At 38.0% G+C, this 26,591-nt stretch overlaps 1 protein-coding gene across 1 annotated transcript in view; it reads right to left on the bottom strand.

Moving 5' to 3' along the window:
* Nucleotides 1-13,516: 13,516 nt before the first annotated feature.
* The window catches only part of PDE4D (phosphodiesterase 4D), a 1,102,929-nt gene continuing 1,089,854 nt past the window's right edge, over nucleotides 13,517-26,591 (bottom strand). The window contains exons 12-15 of the mRNA XM_044663797.1: nucleotides 18,220-18,374; nucleotides 16,256-16,378; nucleotides 15,421-15,603; nucleotides 13,517-13,954 (exon numbers count right to left, since the gene is read on the bottom strand). Of these exons, the coding sequence (XP_044519732.1) occupies nucleotides 13,517-13,954; nucleotides 15,421-15,603; nucleotides 16,256-16,378; nucleotides 18,220-18,374 (899 nt within the window). The remainder of the gene's footprint in view (nucleotides 13,955-15,420; nucleotides 15,604-16,255; nucleotides 16,379-18,219; nucleotides 18,375-26,591) is intronic.

Below are 26,591 nucleotides of genomic sequence, written 5' to 3'. Positions count from 1 at the left end.
AGAGGATGCCAGTGACTGGCAAGGATGACCAGAAAGAAATTACCAAGCCTCAGCTCCTTATAGAATCTCCTATATGATTGCTTTGGACACATGGGGTCCTGATGTTGATGATTAAATTCAAGAAATATTTGAGTGTCTTCTAAATGCAAAAGAGTGGAGGTGGTGGGTGCTGCCTTTCTAGAAATATTGGCTCAGTTCTCTTTCTTGGCATGAATATTTTTCACTGCCATTCTTTCCGCCTCAGCCAGCTCTTTGCCAACCTCTCCATCAAATAGTCTTCCCTGTTCCCTCAAGGCAATGGAAACTAGGAGGGGGCATGGTGTTGTCATTCTACTCACCTTATGTTCTGCAAAGGTACATGATCTCCAGGGTACCTGGCTCAGAAAACAGCCTCCTCATTTCTGATAGAAATTTTCCACTGAAATGCCCCCTGCCCCAATTCTACCTAATTAACAACAGAGTCTTTATATTCTGTTACTGTGAATCATGTCTCCCCTGCCCTCCAACCTCCAGACCAGTCCATAATGGGGAGACCATGGACAAGGCATCTCTTTATTCAGGAAGCAGGGTGAAGCCACACCATTTCTCCACTGTCACCCAGGAGGGCAGGCTTATTAGCATACCTAGCTGAACATCATCTGCCAGATCCTGGAATGAAAAAGAAACAGGAAGAAGCCCAGGATCCTGAGAGATGCTATATATAAGTATTGTCTTCAGATGGACTCGATTGTAATGAGTCCTTGTGTGTCCTTTAGGAATAATAAACATATAACCCATTCTAAGATACTAATATGGGCTGCCCCAGAGTTCAGAGGGTTATATGAGACTCTCTAGGGTATGTGTGTGTGTTTAGGGGGAAGCAAAAGGAATCAGCTTGGCATGGAGAGAGGGTATTTGAAGAGTTTGTTGGCAATGTAGGTCTGTGTTTTGAATCTAAGAGTGTTCCTTTCAGTGTGTTAGCACATGTGGAAATAATGGCATAATGAATAATGTTAGCAGAAAGTTGAAGCTTAAAATAGATTCTTTAATTATATATGGTGATATAAATAGTTATATGTAAAGATATGTTATTTATAATAGTTACAAAGTCACAGAATTTTAAAGAGAAAAGGAGTCTCAGCTGCCCCAGAACCCAAACCTGAATAAGAACCTCTACCATGTACTTGGTGAGTGCTCATTCAACCTTTGCTTGAAGTTCTCCAGTGGGAGCCCATTCAACTTTTGAGCATCACCAATTGTTGGGGAGTTTTTCCTGAAATCAAATCTAAATATAATTCTTCCATTCTATGGAATCATAGGTCTAGAGCTAAAGTTGACCCAAGTTGCCCAAACCTCTCATTTTATGAATGAAGAAACTAAGGCCCAGGGAGGATAAGTGATTTGCCCAAGGCCAATTAGAGATATTCCCTAAAGGCTCCTAGTTCTGCCCCCTAGGGTCAAGTGGAATCAGTCTAATCTCTCTTCCACCTCATTACCTTCAAATGTTCAAAGTTCCTTGACCACAAATTTCTAAGACTATTTCTCAGTTAAGCACATTCTTCAACACATTTCCAAATGGATATATAGAGATATAGAGATATAGATATAAACAAAGATTAACCATGCTCCTTGAACTTCACTTACTTTTATGTTGCAGAAATACTTTTCTTTCAATCAGCTGCTTACTGTGGTTGGCAGGCACAGAAGAAGGCCCAGCAATGTGATTAGAGTCGACCAAATAATTCCCATTTCATAGCATTGTGAAGTTTGCAAAGTGCTTCATCTTACTTGATCCTTACAGCAACTCTGCAGTAGATGTACTATTGTTATTTTCATTTTACAAGTGTTAAAACTGAGACTTAGGCACATTAAGTGATGAGGGTAGAACAACTAATCAGTCCAATGAGCTGTGTTCTATTGCTAAAAATATACATTCTTTTTTTTTTAAATATTGTGTATTGGTTCCAAGGCAGAAGAGTGGTAAAGGCTAGGCAATGGGGGTTAAGTGACTTGCCCAGGGTCACACAGCTGATAAGTGTGTGAGGCCAGATTTGAACCTAGGACCTCCCATCTCTAGACCTGGCTCTCAATCCACTAAGTTACCCAGCTGCCCCCTAAAAATATACATTCTTTATATTTAAGAGAAACAAGATTTGGGATTTGAGAAAAAAATCCCTATTAATGAGGTGAGGCAGTGTGGTAAAGTTTTAAGAACTAAAGAAGTAGCTGTGTGAGTGTGAGGTGTTATGGAGGTAGAAATAGTAAAATTTAATGACTTGAGGTTTGTGGGGTGGGAGAAAGAGTGTAGTGGTCAGGGTAAAGATGATGTTTCCTTCGGGAGAGTTTTGGACATGTTAAGCCTAAGATATATCTGGAATATCCTATTTAGAATGTATAATCATCACTTGGTGATATGGATATAAAGGTAAGGGGAGTAGTTGTGGGGTGGTGATGGTTATCTAGATCTGAGAGTCATCTACTTAGTAAAGATGATTAGACACATGGGAGCTGGTAGGGTTTTATATATTATATATATACATATGCATGTGTATATATAGTTTGCATTTATATATTATATTGTATATAATATATATTTATATACTATGTATTTATATTTAACTATATTTATAATATATAATTATAACAAGTTATAATATATACTCTTATTTATACTAATTATATGGCATATATTATATATTTAAATGTATATATACACATATATGCCTGCGTGTATATGCATATATGCACATTATATGTGTTATATGTGTAAAATGCATTCTTTAATTATATATAGTGATCTAGTCAAATGAATATATATTATTTANATTTAGAATGTATAATCATCACTTGGTGATATGGATATAAAGGTAAGGGGAGTAGTTGTGGGGTGGTGATGGTTATCTAGATCTGAGAGTCATCTACTTAGTAAAGATGATTAGACACATGGGAGCTGGTAGGGTTTTATATATTATATATATACATATGCATGTGTATATATAGTTTGCATTTATATATTATATTGTATATAATATATATTTATATACTATGTATTTATATTTAACTATATTTATAATATATAATTATAACAAGTTATAATATATACTCTTATTTATACTAATTATATGGCATATATTATATATTTAAATGTATATATACACATATATGCCTGCGTGTATATGCATATATGCACATTATATGTGTTATATGTGTAAAATGCATTCTTTAATTATATATAGTGATCTAGTCAAATGAATATATATTATTTATAATAGTTACAAAGACACAAAATTTAGAGATAGAGGGATCTCAGCTATCATTGAGCCCAAATCTAAACAAGAACCCCCACCAATGAGTGGCATTTGTGGAATGGCTCCCTTGAGCTAAGGACACAAGACTATATCTGAGATGTAGTGGGCTTGCACCTGTCTTAGAAGTGGAGCACAGTAGTGAGAAGTAGAATTTCAAGGCTAGGTGAGTGAGAGATGATAGGACTGTGGTGTGAGCCTGGAGAATTGCAAGGCAAGGGAGCCATTAAGGAAGTGACCCTATGGATGCTGAGTGCTCTGGGTCGAAAGTCCTGATCACCTCACTCTGGTCCAGAGACTCACTGTCTCTCATTGAACTACTTTCTAAGGTTCTTTACCCTCCCTTCCTGCCCAGCCCTTTCTCTCTTCTATCTCCTCTCATGCCCTTTTCCTTGGAAAGAAAAGAAAGGAAAGGAAAGAAAGAGTCAAGCTATATAAATAAAGTTTGAGCTAACAGCTTTCCTGAGATTTCTTCTATCTTCTCAACTTCATTTCCTGTTCTCATTAGATAAATACTCTTCTTTCTCCTTAATGATACCTATTATTTAAAAATCTCCAGGTCTCAGGGAGCAGGGATGGTGTCTTCCATTTTAGTTTAATTTTGCTGTTGTGTCTCAGAGAGCTTTTAACACCAACAGGTGCAGGATAAATATCAGGAATTAAATTACTAGCTGAAGAACTGTCCAGGGGTTTTCTTGGAGTCCTTCTGTTCCTTTCCTGCTTCATGATTGTCCCCAAAAATTCCCTGGCAAAACTCAGTAGCAGCTTTGAGACATTTTTCAGCATGGAAAGAAGGGTTCTGTATCTTGAGATTTCCTCCCTTCTATAAACAAAAACAACAAAAAAGCATTTTCTCTCCTGGTTGGAGAAAAAAATGAGCAAAGTGTTTCAAAGCCCCAAGGTGTGAGACTGCATGGTTTCCTAATTAATGCAGGCCCCCAGAACAGGAGTCTAAAGCTTCACAGGGTTGGAGGAGTTTCATATGATCGTCACCGTGTTGTTTTTGTTAAAGCAAAACAAAAGGAGAAACAACCCTTCTTTCTAAGACACTATGGTTCTGCAGCCAACCAAGCTGTTTAGACTCCAACCTTGAATCGTAGCAGCTTCTAATGGTTCAGAAGGGTGTCCAGGTAGTAGACAATGCTGAAAAACTAATCTGCTTGGAAACTAGAAACCTCTCTGTTTGTTTATCTGCCTCTGTGTTTCACACTTCCATTCCTTTGGCTTCTCCCCAGACATAGGAGTATCCCTTGCAAGCATTCCTGCAGAGAACTGTTTTTAGGCATGCTCTGTCCACCTGGAACCTTAAAGCCTCTTTCCCCTCCTCCTCCTCACCACAATGACTCCTTATACCTACTTCCTTCTCTTTCTTGATTCATCTTTCTCTTTGGCATATGTTTTTATCCTTTCTTGTGTTCCATCATGGGAAATAATGTGTAGGAGTAGGGGTAAGAGCACTGGATGTAGAATTAGGGGAACTAGATGAGGTTAGGACCTTGCTTACTAGCTTGTAACTGTCATATCCAAGATGACAGTATTATCAGGCTCAAGTTTCCTCAGCTATAAAATTAAGGGCTTGTTTTTTACAATCTTGTTATTGTTATAAATCATACCCTTCATTTTACAGAACTTTGAATGACCTAAGAACTCTGATCCACACATTGACCAAATATGATTCCTAAAGACTAATTAATGATAAAATATGCTACCTACCTTCCAATAAGGGGAATGAGCTCATGATGCAGAATGAGAAATATTCATTTTGGGCATGACCAATATGGGAATTTGTGTTTCTTGACTATGAATGTTTGTTACAAAGGTTCTTTCTTTCATCCTTTTTCTCTCTCTTCTTACTCTTTTCCTTCTTTCCTTCCTTCCTTCCTTCCTTCCTTCCTTCCTTCCTTCCTTCTGATGGACAGTAAATTAGATCCAGAATTGAATAGGAATAAGAGCCCAGATTGAACTACACCTGTGAAAGAGTTTAGTATTTTGAATAATGCCATGAAAACTCAACTTTTAATGTCAATGCATTATGGAATATTGTCTGCTCAACAGAATCAAAACTTTAGATAATTCAAAGGGTAATAAATGTATATGGCAGAAATAAGTAGGTTATGGTATATTGTCACTGGTAAGGCAAATAAAAGAACATGAATGATCATAAAATGAAGTGGGCCAGGCACATGGAAAAAACTTAGTAAATGCTTGTTGACTGGGTATTTTCATCATATCCTGAGACTGAGATGATAAGAGACGCACTTCCTGACTGGTATCCAAACACTTTTAATGCAGACCCAGACACAAGATGACAAAAAGCCCCCATCATCACTGATGAAAAACAAAGTATGGACGTAGTTTCCAATTATACACTGTGTAATCTCAGGCAAATCATAATCCTTTGGGGCCTTGTTTTTCCAGCTACAAAGTGGATATCAAAATAAACACTACCAGTAGTATTAAAGTATCAAATCAAAATAATTTTGCTTTCAAGTTCAAAGGACTGCCTAGATAGATAGATATAGATAGATACACACATACATATTATAAATACATGCATTATATTACATTTATGTACATACATATATCTACGTGGATGGCAGCTAGGTAGTGCAGTCAGAAGAGCACCAGAAGTTAGTCAGGAAAAATCTGAGTTCAAATCCAGCTTTAGCCACTTATATGACCCTAGGCAAGACACTTAATCTCTATTTGTCTCAGTTCCTCATCTGTAAAATGGGGACCCAGTGAAAAAGGAAATGGCAAATCACTCCTGTATCTTTGCTAAGAAAGCTCCATGGACATGGGGTCATGTAAAGTCCACTGAATAACTAAACAACAACAATATATATGCATATATATGTGTGTGTGTATGTATATACACACGACCACACAGAGGTGGGAATGGAATATTTTAGCTGCTGCTTTGTTTGCTATAAATAGAAAGCTAGCTGGATGAAATCTCCCCCTCTTACACCTGACTCTGTAAACCAGGGGAAGTTTTGAAGTTGTAGAGAAGGGAATTAGACTATGTCAGCATTCCCTCACTGGGGAGGTCCTTATATCAATGAAGCCAGAGGCTGGTCCTATCCTTTAATCGAATTGCTCAGAATATGTGTGGTGTTGTGTCTGAAGTGTGTTTAATTTTAAGAACAGGAACACTGTGTGCAGAAGGGTTATCCTACATGAGTCAATTACTGGTGAAAATATGCCAGTCTCAGTAACAAAGTGGTAGGTGAGAGCTGAGGGTCCATAGCAAAGACCATATTATATTATGTAGGGATGTTTATGCTGTATATGTAGGTCCAAAGCCAGTATGCATTTGTGGTGGAAGGGTTTGACCTGAGCTTGATTTTTGTATTCCTGTGATGAAAAGACTTAGAGGTTCATGTGTACTCTTGCCTACTCATAGCGGCTCTGAAAATGGGTTGGTTTAGAGATGATATGTGGCTTTTCTTTATTTCTCCCTTCCCTCCTCTAAAGTCCAAAACTGATGGCTAATTGTAGAATGGAAGGCATCTGAGTCCTCCAGGCCATCCGAATAAAAGCACGATAGGTACTAGAGCAAACTGCAAAGGCTTTCAGGTCTTGTGATGAGCTGTGCCTGTCATCCTAGCTAGATTCCTCGGCTGTGGGCGGTAAACTTTTTTCTGCTCCAGTAAATCCTGAAGACCATTTATTTACTGAAGCTTCAAGAGTTGCAATCTGCATCATTGGAAGAAGTCCCCATACAAAATGAATCATGATGCCAGCCTGGGAGGCATTAAAACATTCTCTAACTAGCATTATCCCAAACCACTTTTGCTACTTGTGGCAGTCAGATAGAAACAGTGAAAAGAGATTGATGAGCATTTGGCAAAAGCAAGAGCTGTAGGCATTAACACACTTGCTTAGTATTAAATATATATATATATAATGTATATTGCATATTTAAATATATTATATTCTGCTAATAAGCAGAATGATTTCTCTTCCCAGGACTGAATAATAATAATAATAATAATAATAATAATAATTTATGTAAATGGGGACCCTGAAGAAGACCTGGAACTACAGGTAGGCAAGGTCAACAGCCATACTGAGCACAACACATGAAAAAGAGCATAAAAAAGAACACATCTTCATATTCCTTTTAATAAATCAATCTAATGCCATAAAATTTTCACTGAGCCATATAGGTATTGATCTGGTGGGGATTTAAAGCCTGGTGTCAAGTAAAACCGAGTACTCCGCTGTGATGCCAGGGGTAACCTTCAAATGTTACATAGGACCCAAGCCAAGTGAGCCCCACCAGGTCCTGCCAAACTAAAAAGGTTTTCTAATGTGGACCCAGAGATGCACTCTGTGTCATCTGTTGTCTGAATACTTACTAGTTTAGAAAAGTTATGAGACGTATCACTAGAAGGTTTAAGTCCAGGTGGTGCTGTTTTCCCCCATAACAACTCATGAAATCATCTCCTAAGGGAGGGAGGGATTACCATCAGCTTGGATCAGAGGAGGGAGTATCCACAGTAATGAAAACATGGAATTTCTGAAATCCTAAACCATGGAATGTTAGAGCCACAAAGAGGGAAACTTTTTGAGGATAATGACAAGCTCACATTACTTTTGACTCCTCATATTGCTTAATCCAAATAAGTCCCTCGAAAAAGTAGTTTTTGTATATGCCTATATATGTAAGTACCTCCCCCAAGAGAATGCAATTTCCTTGAGGGCAGGGATTGTTTCTCTTTTATCTTTGTATTACCAGCATCTAGCAGATCTCAGGGGATAAAGCAGGAAGGGAAAGAAGTGTCAATTATGTAGCTACTGGGTGCTAGGCACTGTGCTGAGTATTTGACAAGTACTTCATTATAGGCACTTAAAAGATACTTACTGACAGTTTGGGGAGACAATGTTCCAAGTGGCCCCAGAGTCTGGGGTCAAGACATCCCAAAGAATTACTGTTGTAAGAGACCTCAGAATCAAACTCGTACAACCTATACTGAAATAGGAATCTTCTCCATAGCCGCTCTACATGGTCATCTAGTAATTAGTCTAGTCTTGTGTGCTATAGTGAAAGAGCTCAAAGATTTTGATGGAGGAGGAAGTGTAGCACGGAAATCTTGCCCAGGATCCCAGCTCTACAAAGTACCCGAAATGCCCCCTCAGTTATCAGATTAACAAAGTCTGTGTTCCTGCAGTGTATTCCTTTGAAAACTGGCCATGATATGTGGCAGTTCTCAGTTTACCTGAATGTTTGATCGACAAGGATAATCTAGATAACCATGCACTGTCATGAAATTAAATTCATTGGAGGATTTTTTAAAATAGGACAAATGATCAAATACTATTTGATTTTGATGTAACCAGGCTAGAGCAACCTATATTATATACATGCGGATGAGCGCTGAGCCTGTATTTGGAAGTTCCTGTTATTCATTTTCAATCTTGTCCAACTCTTCACGATGCCATTTAGGGCTTTCTTGGCAGATAATGGAGTGGTTTACCATTTCCTTCTCCAGTTCATTTTACAGATGAGGCAAACAGTGTTAAATGACTTGCCCAAGGTCACACAGCTACTAAGTGTCCAAGGCCACAGTTGAATTCAGGGCTTCCTAAGATCAGGCCCTGCACTTTACTCACTGTATTTCCTAGCTGCCCCGAGTTCAAAAATGGCCTTAGACAGTAGGCAAGTTACTTAACATTGCCCTTAGTTTCCTCATCTGTAAAATGACACCAGTACCTAACTTCCTGGGTTGTTCTGAAGTTAAATTTTTAAAATGCTTTGCAAACATTAAAGCGCTATACAAATTTTATTACTATGTTTCCCAAATCTCTAAAACATTCATAGAATGGCTGTAAACAGAATCATCTTTTATTGCAAAAGACAGAGTCATAAATAGCTAGGCAGAATCAACCCATGCTTTTATTTTCATTGCATATAAAAATTTCATATGAAGGTATTTGATGTACAGTACTATCCCATGGGCTGTAAGAGAGGCTAAGAAATGGGAGAATCATTTGTAATGCTCACACACAAGTTGCCACTCTGAAGACATACCCAAAGGAAAAACCAAATTAAAAACAATGAAAACTGTCCAGGATTTTTTTTTTTCGTTTGTAGTTATAGTGTCCCTTTTATACTATTTAAAACAAAAGTAATCAAATTCCTTTGGGCCAGGGCTGCTAAAATCTACAGTTTGTGTCAAAAAAAGGAGGCTCTGTTTTTCCTTGAAAAAGAATCTCTCCTTTCACTGAACAGTCACATATTTCAAGGGCTGGGCATCAGCAGTGTGAAGAGCTACCCACATCTTACACTAGGAAATTCATGCAGCACTCAGGAGGTGACCACCAGAAATGGTTAAATTCCAAAATTTCCAAATACCAGCTATAGTGAAATATATTTTAAAGAGGAGTCCTTTTTGCTCTGTGCACATCTATTCTATGTAACCTCTGTGTGCAGAGAGATTCATATACATAAAAGGACAGGTTTAGCTGCTATTTACTAGAGAAAATTTCTGGGCTAAAAAAAAATTCTTTACCGTATGAAAAAAGTGATTAAAGAGCAACAGCTCTTGCAAGATGGAAAAAAAAAACAGCTACATGTAGATATAATTTGTGATTCTCATTTCACTTCATTTTCCTATGTGCTCTTGAAGTCCAAGAAGGTTTCTTCTCGTTGGCTATCTAGTGTGTTCATCTTGTAGTGTTTTAAAAATAAGGAGATGGTTGAAAGGGATTGATTGAAGCTGTTCCTGGTCAATAGTGGAAGAATTGTGTCCACAGTGCTGTCCCATTGCAAATAGGAGTTAATATTTCAAAGGGGGGGGGGTGTTAAACTTTCCAAAGTTGTTTGTGGTTTTGTAAAAACCAGCTATTGCTCATAATCCAATCGGTTCAAAGTAACCTGGTTGGAATGCCCAGCCCTAGCCCCACTGTTACCTTACTTTCAAATGCAGCAAAACAGAAGATAATATTGTTTGAAGTTAAGGCACAGCCCTGGGACCAAAGACCTGCAGCTTTTTTTGTTAATTATTATTATTTATATATCTTTTAAGTATTTTATAGTTTTCCTTGAATCTTCCATAAACAAGCTCTAAGGTGACACAGACTATGTTACAGGAGGAAAAAACATGTATAAGGAGTATGTATACACACCATTCGTTCTCTCACCAAGAGTTTCCAAATATATCAACACCACCCAGTCATGGGGGATGTTTTAATAAGAACTGATAATTTACAATTAACATTACAATATGTACATTACAATAAATACATGGTTGTAAACAGACAAACAAGACTGTATTACAGGTAAGGTCATTTGGTGAGAAAAAAATGTATGGCACAAAAAAAATAAATAATGCATTCAAAAATTACCATAAAGCTTTCGGTAAAATCCATTTCATTCAAGTTTTTTTTTCTCTTCACCATTTGTTCTAACTCTACTATCTCATCATGAATTTTTAACAACACCACCAGGAAAAACAATGAAAATAAAAACAGCATTACTGTGTTAAGTAACTTGCAAGCTAAAGTATACTGGTTTTAGGCAAACTTGGATTCTTTTCTTCCCCATACAGTACCCAAATGTTCCACTTTCTTATGCATTTTTTTAAAAAGCCACCCACAGAAGGATTTGTTTTTTCCTCCTAAAGTAGCCAGGTGATGTTGGAACACACTTTGGCAAGAAGGGGGTATGTAAAGAGGATTGTACGATGCATTATATCCCTAGCTCTTTCCAAAGGTATGATTGTCCATCTGTGGTTATCTTTCACAACATGGGGGCAGTTTTAAAAGTCCTTTATTTTTTTCCTTTAGTGCAGCTATATAATTGTTTCAGGTCTGTACTTGGTTAGGTACTTATATTGCTTCTTTAAAATTACAGGCACTCTGTGGGGAAAAAGCCCTATGGATCATGGGGATGAAAGGGACATGCTGGAAAGAGAAGAAACCACAGACAGGATAATGAGGAAGCTCTGCCCATCTTTCCTTCAGTAAGGAGGAAAGATCTTTTTAAACCTCTGAAGCCCAAACAGAAAGCAACAACAAAATACTTCAGGTGGAATCTCTGATCAAAGGGTTCATCTTTGTTCTCTTTGTTGCTGTGGGTGTGAGGGATGTGTGGGAATGGGATTGATATAATCACTTACTATTAGATCAACTTCAAGGAACTCTTTCTACTAGAAAGTTCTATGTAAACATCAGGATGGCTATCTGGAGGGGGGCCAGAAACATTGCCACAGCCCCCAGCTAGCACAGAAAATTGTTAGAATTATTCTCCAGGCCAATGATCTATTTATTTCTCATAGTGGTCCTCATTCTGCTGGATTAAAAAAAAAATTTTTTTTCCCATAACTAGGCTCCTTTGTTCTCCCCTCTCTTTTTTTGGGGGTATCTTTTTATAGATCCTCTTTAAAAACAACTTGAAGGGAAGTTCATAGTTTTAAAAAAAAGTCAAATATTTGTTGGGACAATGGCTACCCAGTAAACACCTTGGGCTTCAATCTATCTACGTCTTAGATCTCAATGAAATTTCTAAGGACTAAGCAGAGATAACTTTCATTTTCAAATTTTATATGGTAGGACTTTAAGGTCCAAGCCTTCTCTGCCTCCATTGAGGGCTAATGCTGACAAATATTCCACCTCCAAACCTAACCAGTGGCATCACCAACTCTCTTCCCTCAGCACGCATGTCTAAGATCTCTTCTGCCCTAGCATTTGTTGACTGATTAGAAGCCCCTTCCTACACTGAGGAAATCTGGTGGGTAGCAAATCTCTTTTACAGATTTCTTCTTAGCCATCAATTCAAACTGATGTAATTTTAAATCTTTCAATATAGAAACCAAACCCTATTTATTGGTCAGTTAGGCCTGCTAATGTATACTTTTAAAATTCCTAATAACTGCTTCATTCTCTTAGTCAACTAACTAGTCATCCTCTTTCTCTAAAAACCTGACAACTTTCCTTTGAATTCTCTAATGCATAATGATTCTAATGTCCTGATGGGACAGGTCTTTCCTAATTGCCTTGAACAAGGGTTCCAACATGTGTAGAACCTTCCAAGTAGCTGGCTATAACAGAATATAAGCATGTGGTCATCCATTCTCATTTTAGGAAAGGCCCTACTCTTGTTTAACACCTAACTGAGGAGTATCTCCAGCTTCACTCCACAATCAACCAACCAATGTTTCTGTGAGGTTTGCTTTTAGAAAAATCATAAAGTCCTTATAAAGGGCTGCAGAACCAAGGTTTGCTCACTCGATATTATGAAGGAAAGTGCTCAGGGGAGATACAACTCTGCTCATTTGGGAAAAATTAAAGGAAAACCAAAGTAAACTGGATTCTATTAAAAGGGTCTACTACCACTCAGATTTCTTTTTTTAATGGAAGTCATTGGTATATAAAACAATGAATTGCTACAGATCAGTTCATTGCTATTAACTCTAAGGTGCAAAAAAATATTAAATTAGAATTATCCAGTGTAGCACAGATCTGTACTGAAAACTTGCAAGTTACTCCTTAGGGGGAAAAAAATAACCAGTGGCAGATGAAGTTCCAAACATATTATTTTTAAATAGGTGATACCTCAATACATTTAATAATAATAAAAGTAAGCTCTACAAAAGATCTTGTTTTACATATCATACAAAATGTAGAGGTCAGTGTAGCCCTTTGAGCCACACTGTTCAGTCATATATAACAGGAAGACTTGAAATTAGAAAATTTTGCAATTTCTGCGGCTCATCTTCCTCCTGGTAACAGACTCACACTGTGTCTCATCACACCTTGTTTCCTCCTTTAGAACCTCAGTTCACTCTGGTTGTATTCTAAAAACTTCACAAAATTTCATGTCATGTAATACCATCTTATTTTCAAAAAATTTTAAAATAAAACAAAATAAAAAAAAAAACGAACCCCAAACCATGTCAGCCTCTGGCTGACAAGCTATATACTCCCATGAAAACATGTTGGAGTAGACTAGCTGCTGAATCAGCTCTATCAAGCTGAGATCTCATTAAAATGCTTTTCATGAATACGTCCCCCTTGTTCTGATGCCATGGAGGTGAAAATCCTGGTTACGATATTCCTGAGTGCCAAACTGAGTAATCAGGTTCAGTTTTGTTCGACAAACGTGTCCTGGCAGATGACAGTGAGGTGTGACCATGGTTGTGGCATGTGACATGCACTTTGGAAACCATTTTCTACTTTTTTTTCCTCAAAAAAAAAGGAGAAAGTGAAAGTCTTCACACTGTTTGTTACGTGTCAGGGGAATGCTCATTTTCTATTGCACAAGGTTCTGCTGAATCCTCCTCCTCCTCCTCCTCCTCCTCTTCTTCCCCCACTGCCTCCTCCTCAACCTGCTCATCGAGGGGGATTTCAGTGGACTCTGAGTCTTGAGTACAAAGAGTCTTGGAGTCACTGCAGCTGGTGTCTTCCTCCACTGGACTGCCACTGTCCTTTTCTGTATCTGACTCACCATCTTCCTCCAAAGTCAGCTCAAACTGAAATTTCTCAGTCTGCCCCTGCCTGCCTTCCTCCTGGTCATCAGGGGCAGGAGAGGGGCTCTGAGGAATTGTGCTCTGGTACCATTCACGATTGTCCTCCAACGTATCCAAGATGTCCTGGGCGTCAGGATGGACGAGATCTGCCCACGTCTCCCAAAGAGGATGAACAATGTAGTCTATGAATCCCACCTGTTTCAGAAAATGTGTTGCAGAAATTAGTCAAGAGGAGAGAGTTTCCCCCAAAATACATATATCATATAGATTATGGCTTCTAAGCTCATTCTTCATAAGCTAAATACACCAAATCTATGTAGCCCAGCTCAAAGAACACCACTTGAATTCTTCACAAGGGAGCAAATGGAGGCACTAATGCCACGTGCTGAATCAATCAATCCATCAATAAATATTTATTAAGCACCTACTTTGTGCCAAGCTGCTAAAGACTAGTGCATAGAAAACATAATCCAAACAATCAGGTCAGGTGCTCTTATAAATATTTAAGAGATTTCCACAGGCTGGCACAAATATCTCCAATCCATACCATAATACCCCTCTCTGCTCCACAAAGGAAGGATGTTGCCAAATATTTTATCCCACAATCAGCATCCACTGCTTCTTTTGTTTCAGAGAGCATTGATAACTATTCTGCAATTCATCATCAAGCATTATTTATTTAGAGCCCATCATGTGCTAAGCACTGAGAATACAAATGAAATAAATGACACTTGTCCTCAGGGAACTGATTGTCTACTGGGAGGAACAAATATGTACATAGAATATATAAGGTAATGTATGTGTGAGAGAAGAGGGGAGTAGAAGGTAGGCTTTATGGAGAAAGAGGTACTTGAGCAGAGATTTGTTGGATGATAAGGTTCCTTGATGGATATTATAAATTTTTTTTTTTAATATTTTACTTTTTTTTTTTAAACCCTTGTACCGATCGGTGTATTGTCTCATAGGTGGAAGATTGGTAAGGGTGGGCAATGGGGGTCAAGTGACTTGCCCAGGGTCACACAGCTGGGAAGTGGCTGAGGCCAGGTTTTGAACCTAGGACCTCCTGTCTCTAGGCCTGACTCTCACTCCACTGAGCTACCCAGCTGCCCTGGATATTATAAATTTTAAGAGGCAGAGGTGAGGGGGAAGTTCATTTGAGGCATGGGGGACAGCCATATGGATAGAGACAAGAGTGCAATGTATGGGGAACAGTTAAAAGACCAGTTATGTTGAATCATGGAGTATGTGAACGAGAGTACTATGCAAATAAGGCTAAAATGGTCATTTGGGGCCAGGTTGAGATGAAATATGAACACCAAATGGAGGCATTTATGTTTGTTGACAGAGGTGATAGGGAGCCACTGAAATTCATTGGATAGATAGATAGCATGGTCAGACTTATACTTTTGAGAAATTGCTTTAGTGGATTGGAATCTCTTGAGACAGGGACACCTATCAGGAGGCTACTGTAATAGTCCAGACAACTTAGGGTCCTTGGGATTAATGCTTTTTTTTCTTTTCTTTATGAGTCAAGAGGAAGTAAAGGATCTTACTATCATAAACTTGTCTTGACTAACAATAAATAAAAAAATAAAGGGAAAGTCTATACAGATTCAACTTTGTTGACTCCAATAATATGCTTCAACTGTATGATTGATTACCTGTGACTTTTCCACAGAGGCATTGTGCTTGTCACACATTGGGCTTATTTCCATTCCCCGTTCTCGTTCCCGGTCTCCCTGGCGGAAGAACTCCTCCATTATCCTGTCTGTCCACTGGCGGTAAAGCTGAAGAGGCTTTGTTGGATTGCTTAGGTCTGCACAGTGCACCATATTCTGTAGGACCTAAAATAGATAAACACATTCTGCTCAGCACCGGCTGCTACCTGATTACACTGGGAAATTAAGTTTTCTTTTCCTCCACTGGCACATTCAATGACTGTGAAACTTCAAAATACATGTAGTGTAAGATTTCTTATGAATAACAGAACCATGATGTGTCTGTGTGGTGTTCACACTTGCATTAATAGACACAAGTTATCCCACTTTTGCTGCACCTAGTTATGCTGGGGGAGAAATTGTTGATGGACAGGATTAAGAACAGAGATGCTTAAATGGTTCAGAAAAGAAAATGCAGTAAATCCAAGAGATGTTGTTTTTTAGCCATGATCAACTCTTCATAATCCTATTTGGGGTTTCCTTAGCAAATTGGAAGAGTATTTTCCATTTCCTTCTCTAGCTCATTTTATAAATGAGGAAACTGAGGCAAAGACAGTTATGTGACTTGCCTATGGTCACACAGCTAGTAAGTGTCTGGGGCCAGATTTGAAATTAGGAAGATGAGCCTTTCTGATTCCAGGCCATGGCCCTCTATCTACCTCTATCCTTGTCATTCCCAATCTAAGAGATATGTCAGACTTAACCTTAATTATCAGGTATAAGATCCTGGAGACAGGAGGAAGAGAGAAGGTCCGAGAGAACTAATATACAATCTTACCTGAATCCTATCTGAATAATTATCAAGAAGAAGAACCCCAGAGCTTGTCACTTTCTTGGTTTCAACCATAGTTTTCAAATCAGCCAGTAGATTCATATGTTTAGACATGTCTGTTGCAAGTACCTTAACAGAGAAGAACAATTTTTATTGAATAGAATAGTATACAAAAAAATCTTTCATCGTTTTTGAAGGAAATTTTTCTTTTTCTTTTCCTGTGTTTTCTGGAGACCTAGACAGCCACAGGAGCAGCCACCATATAAAGGAGTTAAGTCATAACATTAAGGGGAGATTCATCTTGCTGCAGAGAACCATGGGGCAAGGCAATGATAACCACTTCTGCTATGGAAAAAAGTGCCAATAAACGTGCATGGGAAATAATTTCTATTATCCACTGGATTGGGAATTCAAAGTTCAATAACTACAATGATACAATTAAATTAATTTTCACCATACATCACTATGGATATGCTTTGCTTGGCAGCTTGAGCTGACTATATGATGAAACCACAATCCATCTCATGGAAGCCCATGCCCACTTGAAAGTCCTGACACTGGTTTTTCTTGGCATCTGCACCTCTCTCATATCAGAATATAGCCAAGTGGAGATTCTCGTTGAATCTGCATCTGCCCAGGGAAGCGAGGACTTACAATACCAAACAAAGGCAGAGAAAGATAAATGTGAGTTGCTGATAGATTTCATAACAAACTCGGAAATGAAATAATAGCTAGCATTTAACACTTTAAGATGCAAAACACTTCATATATATATCATATATACATATATGCATATATAAATACATGTTTCTAATCTTATTTGATCAAAGAATTGCTGATAGCCTGGAATAAAATTAAGGTGACATTATACATTTCAAATCTCTTTGCACCTACTCAAACAAAAAGTGAACTGCAAAATCACAAAATAGACAGGACCCATTTTAGCAGCAGTTTGTGAAAAAAGACCCGGGTCATGCACGAGGTTGTAGCAGACTTCAACACCCTCATGAGTCAAAAAGTGTGTGTCAAGAAAAGGTGCCAGTCTTAGTTGGCCAACACTAATTGATATATGGAAGCCCAAACAGGGGAGATATACTGGATTTTAGGTAGGGTACACTTTTTTTTTTAAAAAGTAAGGCACTGACATACTGTGGACATCCTTCTGGGTGAGAGCTCTGGAAACCATAGGCTAAAGGAAGAAGAAAACCTGAAGGAACCCAGTATGTTTAATCTGTCGAAGAAACTTAAGGGTAAAATGCTAACAGTCTTCTAATACCTGACAGAACGTCATGTGCCAGAAGGATTAGGCTTGTTCTGTACCTCTCCAGACAGGAGACATGGGGGTCGATGGATGAACTTTAGAGAAAACAGATTTCTGTTCAATATAAATGACAACCACAGTTGTCCAAAATGGAACAGGCTACCCTTATAAAAGTACTTTATAAAAGTACTAAGTTCCTGTTAGCTCAAAGGATTCGTATAGAATGAGTGAACAATCTGTCAGGAAGGTTGCACATAGCACTTTAGGTTTGGGTGGAAGGTTGGACTAAAGATGGCCCTTAAGGTCCTTTCCAGTTTCAGGAACCTAATAATTTAGCAGAATGAATAGCCCATAAATATTTCCAAATGATCTTAGTCTGATGGTAGAAGAAGGATGTCGACATATACTACTCTCTGAGCTTCCTTGGCATGTCCTTGGGGAACACAATCTGAATGATGAATTGTATGCCATTCTTGTTCGAAACAATGGCAGGTCTGCTGACAGTGGAAAACTCACCACAAGGAAGAAGTGAATGTCTGGCACTGGCAGGCAGCCTCCTCTGATGGAAAGGAAGGGCAACCACAGGTTTGGAAAAAAGTGCTCCTCGGCATTTCATGAACACCTAATGGTTAATGGTTTGACCTTAGAAATTGGCATAATCTTTCCTACTGTTCCTGTATATTTAGAGGGGGATGGAAGCATTACTTACAATGTCAATGACCATCTTCCTTAATGATTGTCTTTGCTTTTTGGTCAAATTCTGGAAAATGTCACAATTTTCCTCCTGCAGCAATTTGAAGCCCACAGCTAAATGATGGTTCTCCAAGACTGATGAATCATTGTACATCAAGGCAAGTTCAGAATCTGGAAAAAAAAACAGAAATCAAAAAAGATAAATGTAGTTTATCTCCAGTATATTTATTTTTTAAATTTTTTCAGATGCTGATCTGCCTTGGGGTTAGACCTGTCCTTTTTATCAGCATCTCAGACTGAAAATCAAGTTACTTGCCTGACATATCATTGAAATTAAAGAATGGAAGAGAGAATACAAAGTAATGGAAGGAATCCTGGGTTGTGAATCAGGGTGCCTGGTTGTTAGATCTGTCTCTGTTGCTGACTATCTCTGTGGCCCTGGGCAAGCCAATTAACTTCTCCTGAGTTTTGGTTTCCTGCCTAGAAAAAGAGGAGAGTGGACTAGATCATCTCTATAGTCCTCTTTTCAGTTCTTAAAGAAATCCCATTGGTAGCATAAACTCTATGCATTAAGGCACAGTGTTATTACTTTTAATTTTTGCAAGATGTCAGAAAATGAGTTGTTTTGTGCCTGGTCACTGAGGAAAGAACCTTAAAAGTTTATGTACAATGGAAGAATGATAGAATTTGTACTCCTCTTAATTAAGGAATCCAAATGGTTATTTTGGATGTTTAAAAGTTAATGTTTATTTTATGATTTGTTTTTCCATCCCCTTCTACACTTTTCAAAGTGTGAGCTTCAATTACTGCTTGTACTTGTTCTTACAAGGATTTTGACAGGGATGGTAAAACACCACTCTACCCTATTTCCCCCAGTGGGCATCCCAGAGGGACTCTAGTGTTTGGCTTCCTTTCTATGACCTCATTATTCCTTCTGCTGCAATCACTCTCCTGGACACGTGAATCTTCTGCATGAAGAAATTCTGCATAAATAAACCCTTTTTCCATAGCTACTGTGGGCCTGAGCTAAGACAATTGGGATAGAGTCAGGGCATTTTAAAACAAACAAACAAGAAAACTAACAGTGAATACATTCTTTTCTCTATAGACCTGTGACACTTGGGTTGAAAAAAATGCCTCTAACAATCCATATTTGCACCTACTCTACAATTTACAATCCTAGGGAGATTCCTGGGGAGCCTGGAGATTCAGTGACTTGCCCAGGGTTATGTGGGAATTTGTCCTAGGTGAGACATGAATCAAGGTCTTCCTGACTCTTATGCCAGGTCTCCCCTATCCACCCTGCTATGGTGTCCATGCCTTCCTATTATATTCTTTTCCCAAGTGAGCTGGAAAACAACTTTCTCTATAGACTTCTTGAGTCATTTAGGTTGTGTCCAACTCCATGTGACTTCATTCGGGGTTTTCTCGCAAAGATCCTGGAATGGTTTGCCATTTCCTTCTCTAGTTCATTTTACAGATAAGGAAACTGAGGCCAACAGAGTTAAGTGACTTGCCCAGAATCACACAGTCAGTAAGTTTCTGAGGAAAGATTTGAACTTGGGAAAAGGAGTCTTCCTGACTCCAGGACCAGAAATCCATCCACTGTGCTAGCACTATATAAATGTCAGCTCTTATGATTATTATCTTACAAAACGAGAACTGAAAAGCAATTCAGATCACACAGTCCAATACTCCTATTTTTACAGATGAAAGGAACTAAGGTCCAGAAAGGTTAAATGTTTTGCCTGAGATCACAGAGGTAATACTTGAGAAGACTGGGACTAGAACCCAGGTCCCGAGCCTCCAAACCCAGAATTCTTTTCTCTTTTACTGGGCTGCCTCACAATCCTTACCACTGCTTCTGATTACTCAGTTTGTCTAACTCTACACATACTTCGTTAAGATAGGAACAATGGAAAATCAACTATTAGAAATTAAATATTTATTTAAAATATTATTACTACAGGTTGTTCAAAGACAAAATAAAACTCACAAGGAAAACCTGAATTGTAAATCAGTACCATATGGGAAATTTCACTTACATTTTTCTCAGGATTATTTACAGTATTTAAAAGCATATCAAATTTAGGCATGCATTTCACAAAAACACAATATCCTTACAGCCCGCTCATCAGGCATCTAGCAGACTATGCCAAGGAGGAAAATGGTGCAAGGAAGCTACCAGTACCCTTGGACAGGTCTTAGTTTTCAGGGCCATCACCTTCATTCAGGACCTAGTGTCCTCTCACATATATTATTCAGATAGTTTCTCAATAGATCTTCCGATCCAGTCGATAGTGTGTAATATATAGCTCTGAGCCCATCACTCTTTAGCTTGCCATCCAAAACCTTTGAAGCGATGTGAGGACATATGCTCCTTGTCAAGGAAAATTGTTTCACTCTTATGTCCCCCAGTCCCTGGAACACAGTAGGCACTTAACAAATATTTGATCATTGAAGCTATAAGGACTGCACACATATTTCTCCTTACAGTATTCCCTTTCATATATCTCACACTGCAAAAAGCCCTGGACTACTGACTATTCCCATAAAATGTCTGTCATCTTGCCCCCTCCATGCTTTTCTTATTTTTTAATACATGTTTTCTTACTCATCTAACTGCAATCTCTGGATGTTGAAATCCTACACATTCTATGAAAGCAAGATCAGATGCTACTTCCTCCCTAGTCCCTCTAGTTGAAAGTTCTCTCTTCTTCCTCTTAGCTACAAAACAGGTTTAAGAGAATTATTAGCATGCCTGCTTTATGGTATCATTCTTTGCAAATGGTTTTATTTTGTCTCCTAGACTCTAAGCTTCTTGACAGAGAATATGGATTTGATTCAGGTATGTTCTGTCTGCATAGTGGGTAAACTGAGAGAAAGAAGAACAGGCAGTCTGGGACTATTTGTATAGAACACTTTCCATCATATGGCTCCAAGGAGTAGAAATGGGGTCAGTGGATGGACATTAGAGAAAGTAGATTTCAGTTTAGTATAAATAATTAGAACTGTTGAACAAAGGAACACCTTAAGGAGCTCTGAGATCATTGCTTCTTTATCTCCATGGTATTCATGACTCAGTTCTCTGAGAATTGTTTCTGGGGCAGTGTAGCTTCTTCCTGGTGAGTGGAGGCTACAAGGAAATCTAAGGGCCACAAAGTTATTGGTATTTTTATTTATTTTCATTTTTTTAACCCTTAACTTCTGTGTATTGGCTCCTAGGTGGAAGAGTGATAAGGGTGGGCAATGGGAAGGGAGGTCAAGTGACTTGCCCAGGGTCACACAGCTAGGAAGTGTCTGAGGCCGGATTTAAACCTAGGACCTCCCATCTCTAGGCCTGACTCTCAATCCACTGAGCTACCCAGCTGCCCCTTATTGGCATTTTTAAAGCCATGATGAACAAAAGACAAAGATCCAAAAATAAAAAAGGATAATGCTGATGCTCAAAGTTGAGGGGATGATGAGAACAGATGAGAAAAAGTCAAGCTACTTAACTCTTATTTTGCATCTATTTTCTCTGTCAAAAAGAAAAAGTTTTGAATTGGGAAAGACAGAACAAAAATGATTTATTCGAAAGTTGAAACTCAAGATAAGTACAGAGAGAGTAGAATAAAAACCTAGCTGCTCTTTATGAGGTCAAGCCACCAAGACTTGATGTGATTGCTGAGATCCTATCAATGCCAAATGCTTTAGCCAAAGACCAATGGTAGCCTGAATTTCAGAAAGAGTAAGTGAATGGATTTCATGCCCTATAAGTTTGACTCTGAATCTGGGCAAAAATCCTAGAACACATTATTAAAAGGATTGTTAATGAACATATAGAAAAACAAGCAGTGATCACAAAATATCAAAATGGCTTCATCAAGCATAGTTTATGTCAGGGGCAGTGAGGTGGTTCAGTGGATAGAGAGCCAGGCCTAGAGATGGGAGGTCCTGGGTTCAAATTTGATCCCTGATACTTCCTAGCTGTGTGACCCTGGGCAAGTCACTTAACCCCTATTACCTAGCTCTTATTGCTCTTCTGCCTTAGAACAAATATACAATATTGAATCTAAGATGAGAGATATGGGTTTAAAAAAATAAGAATAGGTTAAGTCAGAATAACTGTATGTCTTCTTTTGACAGGGTTACTATAATAGTCAGATAACAAGAACGATGTTAAATAAGTTTACCTTGGTTTAACAAAGCATTTGACAAAACCATTCTTGCTACTTAAGAGACAAAGTAATTAGAGAGATTTAGAACTGGATGGCTAGTTTGGTTGAATCCAAAACGCAGTCATTAATGCTTGAATGTAAACTTAGAAGCCATAGACATGAAGAATAGCTAGTAAGGACAGAGACTAGTCCAAAAAAAACAAACAAACAAACAAAGAAAAAAATGAGAGACTAGAACATGAGACAAAATCTAATAAAATGAAATTTAGTTAAGAATAAATGTAAAAGCCTTACACTTAAGGTTTTTTTTTTAAATCAACTTTCCAAGTACAATAAAGCAAGTATGTGGCAAATAGTAAGTGCCTAATAAATATTTTAAAATTCATTCTCTCATTAAATCATATAAGTCAGGGAAGATGTAACTAGATAAATGCTTATCTGACAGCTGAAAGCATATCTTAATGTGGACTTGGAACTTAATAGAAATTTACATATTGTGATATAAGGACCCAGGAGACAGTCTGGACTAGGTGGCCAGCAATGTTCTACTCCCATCTAATCAGTTTATATCTAAAGTCTTCTTCAATTCTAGGCACCACATTTTAGGAAAGACAATGATTAGCTACTGAATGACTTCTGTAAGGTCTATAGGCCAAAGGTGTCCAAAATACACTGGGGGACATGACTAACAAAATGAAAGCATGTAGGTCAAGTCTTTACATAAGAAGAAAAAATGTACAATAGTAGGAGAATGACAATTAGGATGGTTAAAGGATGTCAAAATCATGAGAAATGGAACTGGGCATGTTTAACCTGTAGAGGAGAATCATCTAGGAGATGTGACATCTGTATCAAAGGATTACCTCCATGAAAGATACTTCTTCTGAATTACCAAGGAGGACAGAATTAAGAAAAGGTGCAGAAGTTCAAAGTAGTACATTGGGGGAGGGAGGGGGAGTTAAGGAAAATGTATGTAGTAATAGAGTGCCAAAAAAGCAGAAATGAGCTTTATATAGCACCATTCCAAGTGATTCATAAATATTCTGTCATTTGATCTGACTCGATTTGCAAAATGGATTTCCCCAAGAAAAATTGGATGATGATGCTTTAGGTAAATTGCAAGAGGACCTTTGGTTGGGAGAAGAAGGGATATGGGTTGGACAGAATCTCACCATTGAAAGGGAACTCAAATGTTATACGGATGATCCTGATCATCAAGTAAATTGTTATCATTCAGTCATTTCAGATTCGTCACCCCATTTGGGGTTTCTCAGCAAAGATACTGGAGTGGTTTGCCATTTCCTTCTCTAGCTCATTTGCCAGATAAGGAAACTGGGGCAAAAGGGGTTAAGTGACTTGCCCAAAGTTGCACAGTGAGGAAGTGTCTTAGGTCAAATTTGAACTCGGGAAGAGATGAGTCTTCCTGACTCTAGGCACGGTGCTCTATCTACTGCTCTAGCTACCCATTAAATTATGTTGGGTCAAAGAAAGAAGTCATGTGCTATAGTCTTTGAATTCCCCCTTGCCTATGAAATCCTTCAGCACTTAGTCATAGATTCATTCATAGGTGCATATATGCAAGGATTCCAAAGGCAAAAAGAGTCCCAACCCTTTCTTCTGAGGGATGCAATATTTAAACAGATAAGTAATAAGATAGTTTAAGAAGTATGATGGCATTGATAAGTAGAATGGTCAAGAAAGTTTTCTTATAGAAAATATGGCACTTCAGCTAAGTTTGGAAGCAAGCTAATAGTTCTGAGGCAACTGGAATTGGGAAATAGAAGTGAGTGATGGAGAGAATACTATATTCAGGGGACTGCAAAGAAGCTTAGTGGGACAGAAGGTGAAGTGTGTAAAGAAAGAGTATTGGGCAGCAGCTTGGTGGCTTAGTGGCCAGAGAGCCAGGAGGTCCTAAGTTCAAATCTTGCCTCAGATACTTAATAATTGTATGACCCTGGACAAGTCATTTAACCCGAGTTACCTAGTCCTTACTGCTCTTCTGCTTCAGAACCAATAATTAGTATTGTTTCTAAGACAGAAGATAAGGGTTAAAAAAAATAATAAAAAAGAGTATTTCTTGATATTCCTAAAGTCACTATATATCAAGTACAGCAATAAAGAAAAATTGTTGAAATAATCCACAAGTCTTTATAAAATAACACTGACTGTGTGCTGAGCATTCAAAGACAAAGTTAAGTAACAGTCCCTGCCTTCAAGGAAATGGCATTCTATTAGACAAGGAGATTTAATCAGAGAGATTGTAAGTGACTTGCCAAAAGTCACTTGGCTAATTAATGTCAGAATTATACCAGGAACCCAAGATTCCTCACTCTTGGTTTAGTGTTCTTTTCGCGGTTATCTTGTGCCTCCTCTACTTTCTATAATTATTGCAACTATAATTTTATGAGTAAGTGAAACCTTTGAACAAAGAAGGTTTACTGTGAATTTAAATCAACCACATAATTCTGATATTTAGACTATGACATCATGAATTACAATTAACCCAATAGGGCCCCCTTTGTTACCCAACATGGCATGCCCTTTTATCTCTTGGTGATTCATTTTAAAAAATGCAACTTTTATCAGTAGTCAAAAACAAGGGGAAAAAAAAGAAGCTAAGGAAGCAGTATTTACCGACCACTCAAGTATATCATTATTTATATGACTTTTTCTCATTCTCTTATAGATTACTTCTTATTCAAGTACTTAACTAAAGTATAAACAAATGATTCCAAACATATCAGAATGGAATTATGTATTGCTATCTTTAAAACATTACTCTTCTTTTTTAAAATCCATACTCTCTTAGTTGACAGAAGGGCAAGGGGTAGGCAAATAGGGTTAAGTGACTTGGCTAGGATTTCAAAGTTAAGAACTGTCTGAGACCATATTTGAACCCAGATTCTTCTGATTCTGGTCCAGGCATTCTATCCACCAAGCCACCATTTTTCTTCTTAAAAGACAAAGTTGAACATAAAATGTGATAAAATGCAAAGTGCAGCATATTTGGAGTCAGAGGACCTGGATTCCAAACACCACTTCCACTTATTACCCTTTGTGACTTTGGTTTGTGGACTGAAGTTTTGCTCATTTTAAAAATGATGAGGTTGGACTAGATAGTGTCTGGGTCCTTTCCAGCTCTAGATTTATGATCCTATTGTCAGATGGCATTTCATTTAAAAAAAATAAAAGGATCAAAACTCATTTCACAGAGGTGGCAGTTGCTCAAGTCTGGTCAAACGGTGGTGGTCCATTATTTGTTCTATATTTAAATATAAGTAGCATTCCATAATTATTCTGAATTCTCAGAAAGAAAAACAATTTAACATCAGACCAAAAAAGTGAAATAAGGCAGTGTAAGACCCATAAAATATTTTATAAATAAATGTATTTTCTTTTGTGATAGTTTGGGCTAATATCCAATAGTAATATCGTATTGTTATTTATGAGTTCTCAGGAAAAGGATTATTCACATCTGCCATTTCTAAACAGTTTGACTAGTAAATGGTTTCCTGTGCTTTGGTCACCTCTGTCTGTTCTTCTGCCAGGCTGATGAAATGCACTTGCTGCTATCACCATATCTCCAAAATTTGGTGACATTCCCAATCCTCCTTTTTATGAGTCACTAAATTGCATTTTGCTATAGGGTAGCCCTGAGGCTATTAAATGATATAAAAATAGATCCAAATAATCCTAAAGGTGTGTGTTAATCCCTCCCAGAGCAGGGAGAAGGCTGAAACTCTCTTTTAATTTGGCTGCACTGGCTGGTAAGAAGGGTGAATTCCTACTAGGGCACTCAAAACGTTGTAAATATGTGCATATGGGCTACGAGAAGGCAATAATCCACAGATTAATCAGAGAAATGAAAGTCGGGGGATACTGAAAGCTCATCTACATCCTTTCATTTCATTGATATGAACCAGATCATTTAAAATTGTTTTACATTTTGGATTCCTCTGTTTGAGTGGGATTAATAGGACTAAGGAGAAGAGCTGAAGGATTAATTAACCCATGATTTCCTTTTTGCCAATTGGAAGCACTACAGGAATGTAACTTCTTCCATGACTAAACATCATTTCATAACCCTGTCATTTGAACATCCCCTCTAGAGGATATTTCTGTATACCATGAAGGGAAAATCCCCTGAGGATAGGTATCCCGCTTGGCACTATGGAAAGAAAAATGGATTTGGAGTCAGAAGACTCAGAATTAAATCTCCGTTTTGTCA

This window comes from Gracilinanus agilis, chromosome 1 (assembly GCF_016433145.1).
Source record: "Gracilinanus agilis isolate LMUSP501 chromosome 1, AgileGrace, whole genome shotgun sequence".
Taxonomy (NCBI): Eukaryota; Metazoa; Chordata; class Mammalia; order Didelphimorphia; family Didelphidae; genus Gracilinanus; species Gracilinanus agilis.
This window is presented reverse-complemented; position numbering and strand designations above follow the sequence as displayed.